The 11,773-nt window shown below is 48.9% G+C and overlaps 1 protein-coding gene and 1 long non-coding RNA gene across 6 annotated transcripts; one reads left to right on the plus strand and one right to left on the minus strand.

Moving 5' to 3' along the window:
- Positions 1-230: 230 nt before the first annotated feature.
- LOC125147990 (uncharacterized) lies at positions 231-7,557 on the minus strand. Of its 5 annotated transcripts, none has more exons than XR_007145378.1 (7): positions 7,230-7,557; positions 6,849-7,007; positions 3,362-3,611; positions 2,597-2,745; positions 1,470-1,614; positions 1,088-1,192; positions 231-684 (listed from the first exon to the last, which is right to left on the minus strand). It is a non-coding gene; the product is annotated as an uncharacterized LOC125147990 (long non-coding RNA). The 5 variants fall into 5 exon arrangements; XR_007145381.1 differs by having other exon boundaries at positions 1,470-1,649; XR_007145380.1 differs by lacking the exon at positions 3,362-3,611.
- Positions 7,558-7,611: 54 nt separating this feature from the next.
- On the plus strand, positions 7,612-9,396 carry CCT8L2 (chaperonin containing TCP1 subunit 8 like 2). Its single transcript, XM_047825578.1, has one exon. It carries the CDS (start codon positions 7,685-7,687, stop codon positions 9,347-9,349), a length of 1,665 nt encoding a protein of 554 aa, XP_047681534.1. The 5' UTR covers positions 7,612-7,684; the 3' UTR covers positions 9,350-9,396.
- Positions 9,397-11,773: the final 2,377 nt, after the last annotated feature.

An 11,773-nucleotide genomic window follows, 5' to 3' on the forward strand; every position in this document is an offset into this window, starting at 1 on the left:
GCCCCGCGGCCGGAGGGACGGAGCCCGCCGGCGCTGCCCCGGCTCCCGCGGGCCGGGGAGGCAGTGCAACTTCGCTGGGATCCAATTCCAGGGAGAGTTTCGTTATTATAACGTCATGTAAGAAATGGGCCAGAAAGGGCTTACCGAGCTGTCAGACAAAAAGAACGCTGACATTTTGAGGCACAAGACGCGCAAAAAGGCACCACAACACACCAGTAAAAGCCCAACAGCTTGATTGTAACGTGCAGCGTGTTGCGATGCGCGCAAATCGGAGGGTCTCTGGGCCAGCTCCCGATGCGTTCACGGGCTCAAGGGGAAACGGGGCTAGCATTAGCAATGGGAGACGAGCGCTTTCTCGGAAAGCGTAGTGGCAAATGCGGGCTTCGGGACTTTTTCTTCGGATGGGGCGGCAACTCCTCTGTGCTCTGCTTCCCATTCACTGTCGATCAGCACACGTGAGCTGGGGGAGAATTCAGGACCCGTGAAGCCTTGGCAGACGGCTTGGGACGAGCGATCACTTCGGGAGCATCGCCTCTAGGCCGGACACACTAGGCACTTTCCCATTAGGATTCCCTTCCGTCCTCACGACACGGTGGAAGCCTACCGCTGCGTGTTCTGGCTCCCCAGCTCTCGTTCGCTTCCATCTCTCCCAATAGCCAGAGCATAAACTTTGAATTGTGCTTCCTGTTTGGGCAAAGTATACGCGGCTCGATTTCCAAAGCCTATCCTGACTACAGGCAGGTGTTTTGTTTTGTTTCGACATGGCTGAAATGAGGACTATAATAAGATAGTCATTTGAATGCCTGCAGGGTTTAATCCTTGCCGGTTTGTTCAAGTTTACTAAATATACAGCCACGGGAATTCTGAGATTGGGGAGAAGCTGACTGGGTAAATGCAGACTATAAATTAAAAGCGTCTGACTATTATAAATAGAAACACAACATGTATATGCCTAATGATGAATTTATGAAGTGGAACATTTAAAGTTTTTTCAGTGCTCATTCTTTCTCTGGCATTTTCCCCCCTGCACATTACACTTTAAGGAAAGTACACTTTCAAAAATTGGATTATCGATCCACATGTTTACCTGTGTTCGTTACGGAAATTAGAGCCGTCCCTTCCAACTGTCTCATACGCACAAAATTGTATGTCAGGATAATTTAAGTGTCAGGGTGCAGAGGACAAGTCACTCCTGCTGGAGAGAAGTTTTAAAAGGAAACAGGGGACTGAGAACAGAAAAGGGAGTAGAATGAATGAAAAGGGAAGAAACAGAGGTCTGTGCAGTGATGCTTCTAGAAAGAAAAGATGAAAGATACTAAGCCCAGCCTTAAATCTCCATTCCTTCAGCTATTGTGAGGCAAGCACTTGGAATCTGTTTTAAAAGGACAGCAGGTTGTTGGCCCGAAGTTATCATGGGCAGACCAAATAAAATATAACTCAGGATGCACAGGAAGGATACAAAAAAATACCTGTTTCACATAAAGGTTTTCCAAAGGTGTTTCCATGTCTCCGATCCAAATTTTGGAGCTCTGAGACCGCAGTGGCAAAAAAAAAAAACCAGGAGTCACGTAGCTGAAGTTACTCAGATTATAAAGTCAGAAAGGCACAGGGTGTCTGAAAGCACCAAAAAGCAAGCAAACAAACAAAATCTACTTTTAATAAGTACACATGTAGCCATTTCTAAAAACATGGTCGATGTGCACCAAAGTGTTAGCAGCGATCATCTCTGAAGGGGTAGATTACGAGGGACTTTCACTTTCTATATTACATTTTTCTATAATAGTTGAATCTTTTAGAGCACATGCAGTATAATAAGGAATGTGTATTAAATATTTAGCATGTGGTTTGGGGGGTGAGGATTGCTATCTACACCAAAGAAAAAGCAACATCTCAGGAAACAGAGCAAGATAAGAGCCTCAAAGGGTCTAGCAAACAAGTGATGGTAAATAAAAATTCACAGTACAGTAGCCATTCTTACTAATTGGAGTCCTATAAATGTCATTGATATGGTCTTTATTTAGAGTTTGTCTGTTTTTGCTTGTTTTGATGAGTGTAAAATATTTATAAGACTCTCCCGTAGGCTCACTACTAATTAATGGACTCTCCTTTTGTTTTCCCGTAAAGTCTTAAATTCCTCAGGGTTTTTTTAGGAATCAAACTTTTATAGTTGTAGAAGGAACACTGAAAACTTCAATTCTAAATCTTACAATCTTTGTCTTCATATGTTTGCTGTTAAACTTATACTTTAAAAAGGTGTAGTCATAGGCTGGCATTTTGTGTCCTTTTTCAGTAAAAAAAAAAAAAGGTTTTTAAAAGAACTTCAGGGGCACGTGGCTGGCTCAGTGGGTCAAGCATGCAACTCTTAATCTAGGGGTTGTGAGTGGAGCCCCATGTTGGGTGTAGAGATTACTTTAAAAATTAAAAATAAATTAAGAATTTCAATTCCTGAAAATTAGTACATACTTAGTCCATAGTGTGTTTTTAGCTTTGAAAATTCTAATTGCCTTACACGAGTTATTTCAGTAATGCCTACCATGTACCTAGTAGACAGAAAAATTAAGGAAGAAACCGAGAAGTAATTAAACAGAACACTCACCGTCAAAAATAATTTGTGCAGAAGAATATGAGGCATGAGTGTATGTTCTGCAGCACACTCCATATAGATATGAATCTTGCCCTCTAGGGGTCTATATTTTAAGCCTGTCAGTACTTAACAAGATAAACACAAAAAGGGCAGGCAGGCAACTGAAAAATAAACATGGGAAAACATACAAACAGGAAGATTAAATATTTACATCCATTGTGTACAAGACCATATTTTTAATAGAAATGCATCTGGGGATTTGGGGGGAGGGCAGAGGTGGAGGAGGCAGCAGACAGCTATGTCTATTTAGGATACAAAAGCATTCTGCCAGCAAGTGTTATAAACTCCTAGAGACCCTACCCCAGCCTCTACACACGCACCACCCCCCCACACACACACACACTCTCTTAGGTTCCTCTCCTTTACTGATAATACAAGACTACAAGAGTAGTTTGCATTAATTTCCTTTTTTTTTTTTTTTTTTTTTTTTTTTTTTTTAAGGCAATTCCTATATCAACGTTTATTTATTTTTGGGACAGAGAGAGACAGAGCATGAACGGGGGAGGGGCAGAGAGAGGGAGACACAGAATCGGAAACAGGCTCCAGGCTCTGAGCCATCAGCCCAGAGCCCGACGCGGGGCTCGAACTCACGGACCGCGAGATCGTGACCTGGCTGAAGTCGGACGCTTAACCGACTGCGCCACCCAGGCGCCCCTGCATTAATTTCCTAACGCTGCCACAACAAATGCTGAAAATGACAGAAATTTATTTTCTCACAGCCCTGGTAACTCGAAGACCAAAGTCAAGGTGTTGGCGGGGCTGGCTCCTTGCGGTAGGCTTTCGGGAAGAATTCGATCGTTCCCTGCCTGTCAGCTTCCAGTGGTTGTCCATGATCCTTGGGGACCTTGGCTGTAGGTACATGACTCCAATGGCCATCTTTTCTGCATCTCTGTGCCCTCACATAGTGTTCTCTGTGTATGTGTCTCTTCTTGTAAGGATACCAGTCGTGTTGGAGTAAGAGTCCAGCCTACAACAGTATGACCTCCCATTAATTGACCGCATCTGCAACAATCTTATTCCAGATAAGGTCACATTCTGAGGTTTGGGGAAGGATATGAATGTTGGGGGGACGATATTTAACCCAACTGAACTACCAAGCAGCCTATATTGGTGTCTCCCCGTTTAGCAGATTCATATATATATGGTTAGAAAAGTTTATATAGGGGCACCTGGGTGGCTCAGTCCGATAAGCATCCAACTTTGGCCCAGGTCATGATCTCTGAGTTCATGAGTTGGAGTCCCGCCTCAGGCTGTCGGCTGTTAGCGTGGAGTCCACTTTGGATCCTCTGTCTCCCTCCGTCTACCTCTCCCCTGTTCGTCCTATCTCTGTCTCTCCTCTCCCTCCCTCTCTCCCTCTCTCTCTCTCTCTCTCTCTCTCAAAAATAAACATTAAGAAAAAAGAAAAAAGTTTACATAATAGGTTAACTGCATGCAAACTTTTCTTGGCACAAAACATTCACATTTATTTTACATCGAATCAATCTATTTGTAGGATAAATAAAATCAAAGTGAATTTAACAATAACAGTGCCTACAAAGTAAACAGTAAAATTATGACTTAGTAGTTCCTTGGTTAGTTTGATCAGTGTAAACATAGGTCAAAAAATGTCAGCCCAACATGTACCATTTGGGGCCTGTTTTAAAGGCCAAAGATTATGGTGCCACCTGGGTGTCTCAGTCGGTTAGGCGTCGAACTCTCGCACTGACAGCTAGGGGCCTGCTTGGGATTCTCTCTCTCTCCCTCTCTCTCTCTGCCCCTCCCCCCCCTCAAAATAAATACACATTTTTGAAAAGTAAAATAAATCAAGATCGAAGACAATGATGAGATCCTCACTTTCTAGTGGAAATGGAACTCAAGAGTCCCACCCATCACCCTTCGGGATGAAGTCTAAATTTCTTGGTGTGGCCCCCTAAGCCTACCACCCTCCAGCCATCCCCTCCCCGCCACTCCTCCCCCTTCCTCCTTACTGTGTGCTCCAGCCTTCAGAGCCACCTTTGTCAGTCTTCATTACATTGTCCCAAGCCCCTTCCTCGGTCATGTGGCCAATTCCTGCTTCTTTAGACTTCACTTCCATCCCTGACCACCACCCTCCCCCTGACAATGACTGTGTGTCCCCATGGATGTTTCTACAACACCTGTGCTCCCCACCCCCCCCCCCTCCCGCGAGGCTCTCAGGGCCTGGAATGTATCCCACCCTCGCTGTTTTGTAACCCACCCTACGCCAGGTGCGGATGGCTACAATTGTCTGCCTTATACATCTTTTATCTCTATGATTTCGCAGCAGCTCAATAAACAGTTGTGGAATAAGTGAAATAAATGGGAAAATATATGTTAAGTGTCAGAAAAAGAGCTAAGATGATCCTTTACAAGCGTGTTTATTCCCCACCCCACACACACCAGGAGGGTTTACTTTTCAAAAAGAAACTGTATCTTTATAAACAATGTAAATATGCCTACCTTGCTACAGTTTATGCTGATGGTTACATTTTACATTTCTATAAAGAAACAGGCGGTCATCTTTGCCCCTCTTTGCCCCTCTGTCCAACATTTGTTAGTGTCATTCTTTTTTTTTATTTTTTTTTTAATTTTTTTTTCTTTTTTAACGTTTATTTATTTTTGGGACAGAGAGAGACAGAGCATGAACGGGGGAGGGGCAGAGAGAGAGGGAGACACGGAATCGGAAGCAGGCTCCGGGCTCCGAGCCATCAGCCCAGAGCCCGACGCGGGGCTCGAACTCACGGACCGCGAGATCGTGACCCGGCTGAAGTCGGACGCTTCACCGACCGCGCCACCCAGGCGCCCCAGTGTCATTCTTCTCAGTGTTCTTGGCTTGCTGAAGCCTGGGCATGGAGGTTCACACCTGTTTCTAAAAGAGCCTCCAAAATCAAAAGAGGTCAAAATAGTTGTCCACAGTCTTCAGAAAACATATCTGCTTAGAAACATTTCTACCAGAGAAGATAATGTTGAGGGAGAAATGATTACAGAATAGCATATATAATATGTGCCATACAATCCATTTACGGAAAACTGTATAAATCCACAACAATCTATATATAAATCTATGTGCAAAGTAATAATGTTCATCAAAATGCAAACAATGGGGGCGCCTGGGTGGCTCAGAGGGTCGAGCGTCCAACTCTTGATCTTGGCTTAGGTCATGATCCCAGGGTGGTGGGATCGAGCTCCGAGTTGGGCTCTGCATGGAGCCTACTTAAGATTCTCTCTCTCCCTCTGCCCCTCTCCTCAGCTCACGCTCTCTCAATAAACTAAACTAAACTAAAATAACATAAAATAATAAAATAAAAGCAATCTCTGGGCTGGAATTGACACTTTCTTTGTATTTTTTCTTTTTAACTTTTATAATGAATAGCTATTATTTTTACAAAAGCAAGCAAGTTGTTTTTCAAAGAAAAAGGTTTTTTTCTCCAAAATTATCTCTATCTTAGCCTTAATTACATTTCACTTTCGCTGATATTTTTTTTTTCCTTTTCTTTCTTGCTATCATCTTGTCTGTGGAAACATATTAAAACAGTGCCTACCATACAATCATGACTCCTGACTGGTATAATCAAGTTCAGAGTTCTATTTTTCCTCCCCTTGGGGGGAGTTGCTATTAAATAAACTTAAAAGGGGTTTTCCCAGTGAAAGTGAATGGAATGATTCTCTTTCCCCTAATCTTAATAATCTTCATCGTCATCACTTCCAGCTGCTGCTCCACCTAATGCCTATGGAAGTTGTGTTCCTTTGGTGCAAATCTCTTCCCCTCCCTGGGTGTCCATGATCCTGTCCCTTAGAGTTCGCATTCCATTGAACACACTGGGTGCTCACTAAACATTTATTTTTTAATTATTTTGAGAGAGAGACAGAGACAGAAAGTGGGAGGGGGGGGGGGAATTCCACACAGGCTCCCTGCTCAGCACAGAGCCCGACGCGGGGCTCGATCTCACAACCCTGGGATCCTGACCTGAGCCAATATCAAGAGTCGGACGCTCAACCGACTGAGCCACCCAGGTGCCCCTCGATAAATATTTATTAAACCGAAAAGGGTGCAAGCATTACCCCAGCAGGCTCCATTTGAGGAAAGGAGGGAGTGAGGGAGCAAGGGAAAGAGAGCTACTGGCAGGGAGGAACTGCAATTCTAAGGGCCGAGGGTCAGATTGGGGGGGAGGAGGGCGCCTTACATTCGCCCCCTGCAATATTCTACCTTCCTCGCCTCTGGGAGGCTGGTCACTTTCACTGGGCTGCAAACATTTCCCCAGTTTGCCTGTAGGTTGTCAGCGTCTTTGCCTCCCTTGTGTTGACCCGCCTTTGCCAGCTCGGTGACATCATTATCATGGGAAGCAGGACATCACACACCTGCCACCTGAAAGACAGACCCCGTAGACACCGTTAGGAACCTGCCGGACGGCACAGAGGGATAAGGTGGCCACAGAGGCAGAGGCGGACAGTAAAACCGAGCTAGTGTTACACGGTCCCGCACAAGGAAGCGAAGCGAAGCGAAACACTGTTTCCCTCTCGAAGCCTGCAACAAACCTCACAGGAGCCCCGGCTCCGTCTGGAATTGGAAGTGGGTGGGGATTTTCACCTGCTCTCCCCTCCGCCGCCTCCAAAGTTCCAACGAAGCCCTGGGCCCTGGCGCATCCGGGAGTCCCTCCTCTGCCGGGTGACCTGGTCTGACTCCCGCCTGCCCCCGGGGCCTCCCAAACTCGAGGCATCCTTCTGTGACCTCATTCTCTGCCCCGGGTGCCCCGTGCCACTCTGTGACTCCATCAGGGTAACACCCGCTTCGGCTGCCACGCGTCAGACGTGGGGAGCCGCCTCGCAGATCAAGCTGGGGGAGTGGTTGAGGGCTGAGCTCTGCGCCGACCGTCGCCGCACCTGACCGTGGCGCGCCTGCTTCCCCGCGCACCGGCGGACGGGCCTCCGGCTCCTTTCCCCCCCACCCCCCACCCCCACCCCCTCGAGAGGTGTCCGAGATCGGCTTCCCGGACGCCCCCGCCGCCGCGCCTGGAGCGTCCCCGCGGCCCGGCTCGGCGGCCGATGGCCAGCAGGACCGCAGCGGGGGCCCGGCTGCCGGAGCGGCCGGGGCCGAGGCGGCGCGCCGGGAGCCCGCGGGCGCAGGGGAGGCACCTGCTCCGCAGCTTGCCGGCGGCGCAGACCCTGGCCAGGGTCATCCGGCCTTGCTACGGCCCCCACGGCCGGCAGAAGCTCCTGGTCACCGCCAGAGGAACCACCGTGCTGACGGGCTACGCCGCGGCCATCCTGCGCGCGCTGGAGCTGGAGCACCCCGCGGAGCGGCTCCTGCGCGAGGCGGCCCACACGCAGGCGGAGAGCAGCGGCGACGGCGCGGCCTTCGTGGTCCTGCTGGCGGAAGCGCTGCTCCTGCAGGCCGAGCACCTGCTGCGCGCCGGCCTGGCCCGCTCCCAGCTGCGCGAGGCCTACGCCGCGGCCACCGCGGAGACCCTGGCCCTGCTGCCCTCCCTGGCCATCCGCTCCCTGGGGCCTCTGGAGGATCCCTTTGGGGCCCTCTACTCGGTGGTGAACACCCACGCCGTGTCCCGGGCCGACTGCTTGACCAAGCTGGTGGCCCACGCGTGCTGGGCCACCAAGGAGCTGGACGGCGGCTTCCGACGCGAGCGCGTGGGCGTGTGCACCCTGCCAGGGGGGAGGCTGGAGGACTCGTGCCTGCTCCCGGGGCTGGCCTTGTGCGCCGAGCCCTGCGGGCAGGTGACCGCGGTGCCCGGCGGCGCCAGAGTGGCTCTCTTTGTTTGCGGCTTTGGTCCCGCCAGTCCAAATGCACCGACCACGGCCCGGCTCTCCGGCCCCGCTGACCTGGCCACGTTCAGGAAAGGAAGTGAGCGGTTGATAGAAAAGCAGGTGGCCCAGCTGGCCAGCGCGTGCATTAACGTGGCGGTGGCATGGGGGGACATCGATGAGAATGCCCTGACGCAGGCTGACAAGCACAACATCATGGTGATTCGAGCCAGGTCCCGGAGGGATATGGTTTACTTGAGTGAGGTGCTGGGCACACCTTTGATGTGTCACCTGCTTCCTCCCCCGAAGCCAGGGAAGTGCCGGAGGGTCTACCAGCAGGAGCTGGGGGAAGGTTTGGCCGTGGTGTTTGAGTGGGAATGTCCGGGCACCCCTGCCGTTACCTTGGTCCTCAGGGGGGCCACAGCCCAGGGGCTGCAGGGCGCGGAGCAGGCCGCCTACCGTGGCATCGATGCCTACTTCCAGCTGTGCCAGGATCCCAGGCTGCTTCCGGGAGCTGGGGCCACAGAGATGGCTCTGGCGAAAATGCTCTCAGAAAAAGGAAGCAAACTGGAAGGGCCTAATGGTCCTGCCTTCCTGGCATTTGCACAGGCCCTTCGGTCTCTTCCTGAAACCTTGGCAGAGAACGCAGGCTTAGCCGTCTCCCAAGTGATGGCAGAAATGAACAGAGCTCACCAGGCTGGCAACTTCCTAGTAGGAGTGGGGGTCGAAGGGATAATAAACGTGGCCCAGGAAGAGGTGTGGGACACCCTGACAGCCAAAGCCCGAGGACTCCGGGCCGTAGCTGATGTGACACTGCAGCTCGTGAGCGTAGACGAAATTGTAGTGGCCAAGCAAAGCGCCACGTATCAACGGGACTCGAATCCTGTCCCCAAGAAGGCCAAGGGATGCCTATTTCCTGTAAAAGATCAGCTCCTTGGAACGATTGAGTAGTAACATCCTCAATAAAATCGGGATGGCCAAGGAAGGCACAGTCACCCCCGAAATGGATGTTTGCCGTGTTTTATTCCCTCCGTGTTTTGTACTGTTAGAGTCCGTTTCTTCAGACAAAAACAACATAAAGGACCATAAGATAAAAGTCCTTTTCATTGATTTATGTCCTTTCAGACTCTTGGCTTTTTTCATTTCCTGTTTCTCTCCATCATATTCTGTTCCTTTCCTCCAATAAGAGCAGGATTTACTTGTATTAAGAAATTTTTTCAATGGAGTACCTTGGCTTTGGGGATGCAAAAAAAAAAAAAAAAAAGTGCAGGAATCTCTTCCCAACTGTTGGACTTATCCCCCCACAATAGCCTCATATATGTCAATTTCTGTCTAGATGTCACGTTAGCCATCTAGACCGCAGTTCGAGCTCACAGGAGCGGCTGCGCATTCCCGTTGTGATTATTTGGGAAGAGAAGGGGGTGTTCTGTTAAGGCAAAGGGGAGGAGGAGGAGGAGGGGAAAGGAAAATGAGCCGGCAGGCAGAAATAAAGTAAAATAAATTCTTGGCACAGATAACAAAGGAACACGTCCCTCAGAACTGCACTGAGGCTGTGAGGAGGGGAGACCTGGGGAACACCTGCCGGCAGCATGTTCCCAGGAGGGCTAGGACTAGGGTGGGATACCCCTGGGCGCTGAAGAGGGAGTTTGAGCAGAGCTGGGAGCAGAGCAGCACACGTTACCCAAAGCCTTTTCTACTTAAACCATCCAAGTTATTCTGCCTCTGGGAGAAAAGCAGAACCTAGGGACAAAGTGTAGGTCATGGGAAGCTGCAATCTCTTACCATCATTGGGGGAGGGGGGGGGAGCTTGAAACCTCTGGAAAAAGATCCAGACTCAAGAACTCAAGAAACAAATGTCTTCGGGGCGCCTGGGTGGCACAGTCGGTTAAGCGTCCGACTTCAGCCAGGTCACGATCTCGCGGTCTGTGAGTTCGAGCCCCGCGTCGGGCTCTGGGCTGATGGCTCAGAGCCTGGAGCCTGTTTCCGATTCTGTGTCTCCCTCTCTCTCTGCCCCTCCCCCGCTCATGCTCTGTCTCTCTCTGTCCCAAAAATAAATTAAAAAAATTAAAAAATTAAAAAATTTAAAAAAAAACGTTGAAAAAAAAAAGAAACAAATGTCTTCTACTGGGCATATTAGCCTCAACGAAGCAAAACAAATGTGCAAAGGTTCCTTAAGACTCGGAAGCAGTGAAATCCTGAAAAGCTGCGAGCGCACGAAATGGAACATGGACGTGTACAGAACTATCTTCGTTATTTCTCATTTAAGATACACAAAACATCCTCGATGTGTCTTCCCTTGTTTTGTCTCCGTCGCTATATTTTAGTGAATGTAACTAAGTGCTTTCATATTTCTCCCCGGCCCTTGTCAAGTTCCATGTTGTTCTCACAGCCTCAAATCCCGTAACAGGGACGATGATAGAAATAGCAAATTTTTTTAAAGCAGTTCGAACACACTTCGTATACATTTTATTTAATCATCAAAACAAACTCATGAGAAAGGAGCTTGATTATCTCTCAGCTGCAGGAGACACAACTGAACTTCGGAAAAAAGTCATTGGCCAGAGTTACGCAGTGAATAGAAGGGGAAGGTCCATTCTCTTGTTTGCTGTTTTGTTGCCTCAATCATACATCCCTCTACTGTGATGTTTTCAGAGATAGAACCCCTATGATTACAAAGAAAGTATGTCTGAAAAGACCTTTTGAAAATTTGCAATGTGTTTTTCTTCAATGTTTATTTTTGAGAGAGAGAGAGAGAGAGAGAGAGCAAGCATGGGAGGGGGAGGGGGAAGGGGGAGAGGGAGGCACAGAATTCGAAGCAGGCTCCAGGCTCCGAGCTGTCAGCTCAGAGCCCGACGCGGGGCTCGAATCCACGGACCGTGAGACCATGACCTGAGCCGAAATCAGACGCTTAACCGACTGAGCCCCTTCAGGTGCTCCTACAGTGTGTTCTTAAAATTCGACTGAGGTGGCTCAGTCGGTTAAGCGTCTGACTTCGGCTCAGGTCATGATCTCGCGGTCCGTGAGTTCAAGCCCCGCATCGGGCTCTGTGCTGATTTCTCGGAGCCTGGAGCCTGCTTCGGATTCTGTGTCTCCCTCTCTCTCTGCCCCTCCCCCGTTCATGCTCTGTCTCTCTCTGTCTCAAAAATAAATAAACGTTAAAAAAAAATTTAAAAAAAGTCTTATTTTATTAAAATAAAATTTAAAAATGGCTCCTGCTCATAGAGAACATTTCAGTTATATATCCAAGACTTGTGTAGTCCAAACAATGTAAGACCATGCATTTTAAAAGTCCCAAGTTTGGTATACAATGGATTTTTTGATAATTTATTTGGGGAGAAATCATATTACAACATTACCGGCTCCTTTGCCCCTGGA

Source organism: Prionailurus viverrinus, chromosome A2, assembly GCF_022837055.1.
Source record: "Prionailurus viverrinus isolate Anna chromosome A2, UM_Priviv_1.0, whole genome shotgun sequence".
Taxonomy (NCBI): domain Eukaryota; kingdom Metazoa; phylum Chordata; class Mammalia; order Carnivora; family Felidae; genus Prionailurus; species Prionailurus viverrinus.

Bases quoted from the DNA above. Each gene is read 5' to 3' on its own strand.
- CCT8L2 (XM_047825578.1), top strand. From the start codon at position 7,685: ATGGCCAGCAGGACCGCAGCGGGGGCCCGGCTGCCGGAGCGGCCGGGG.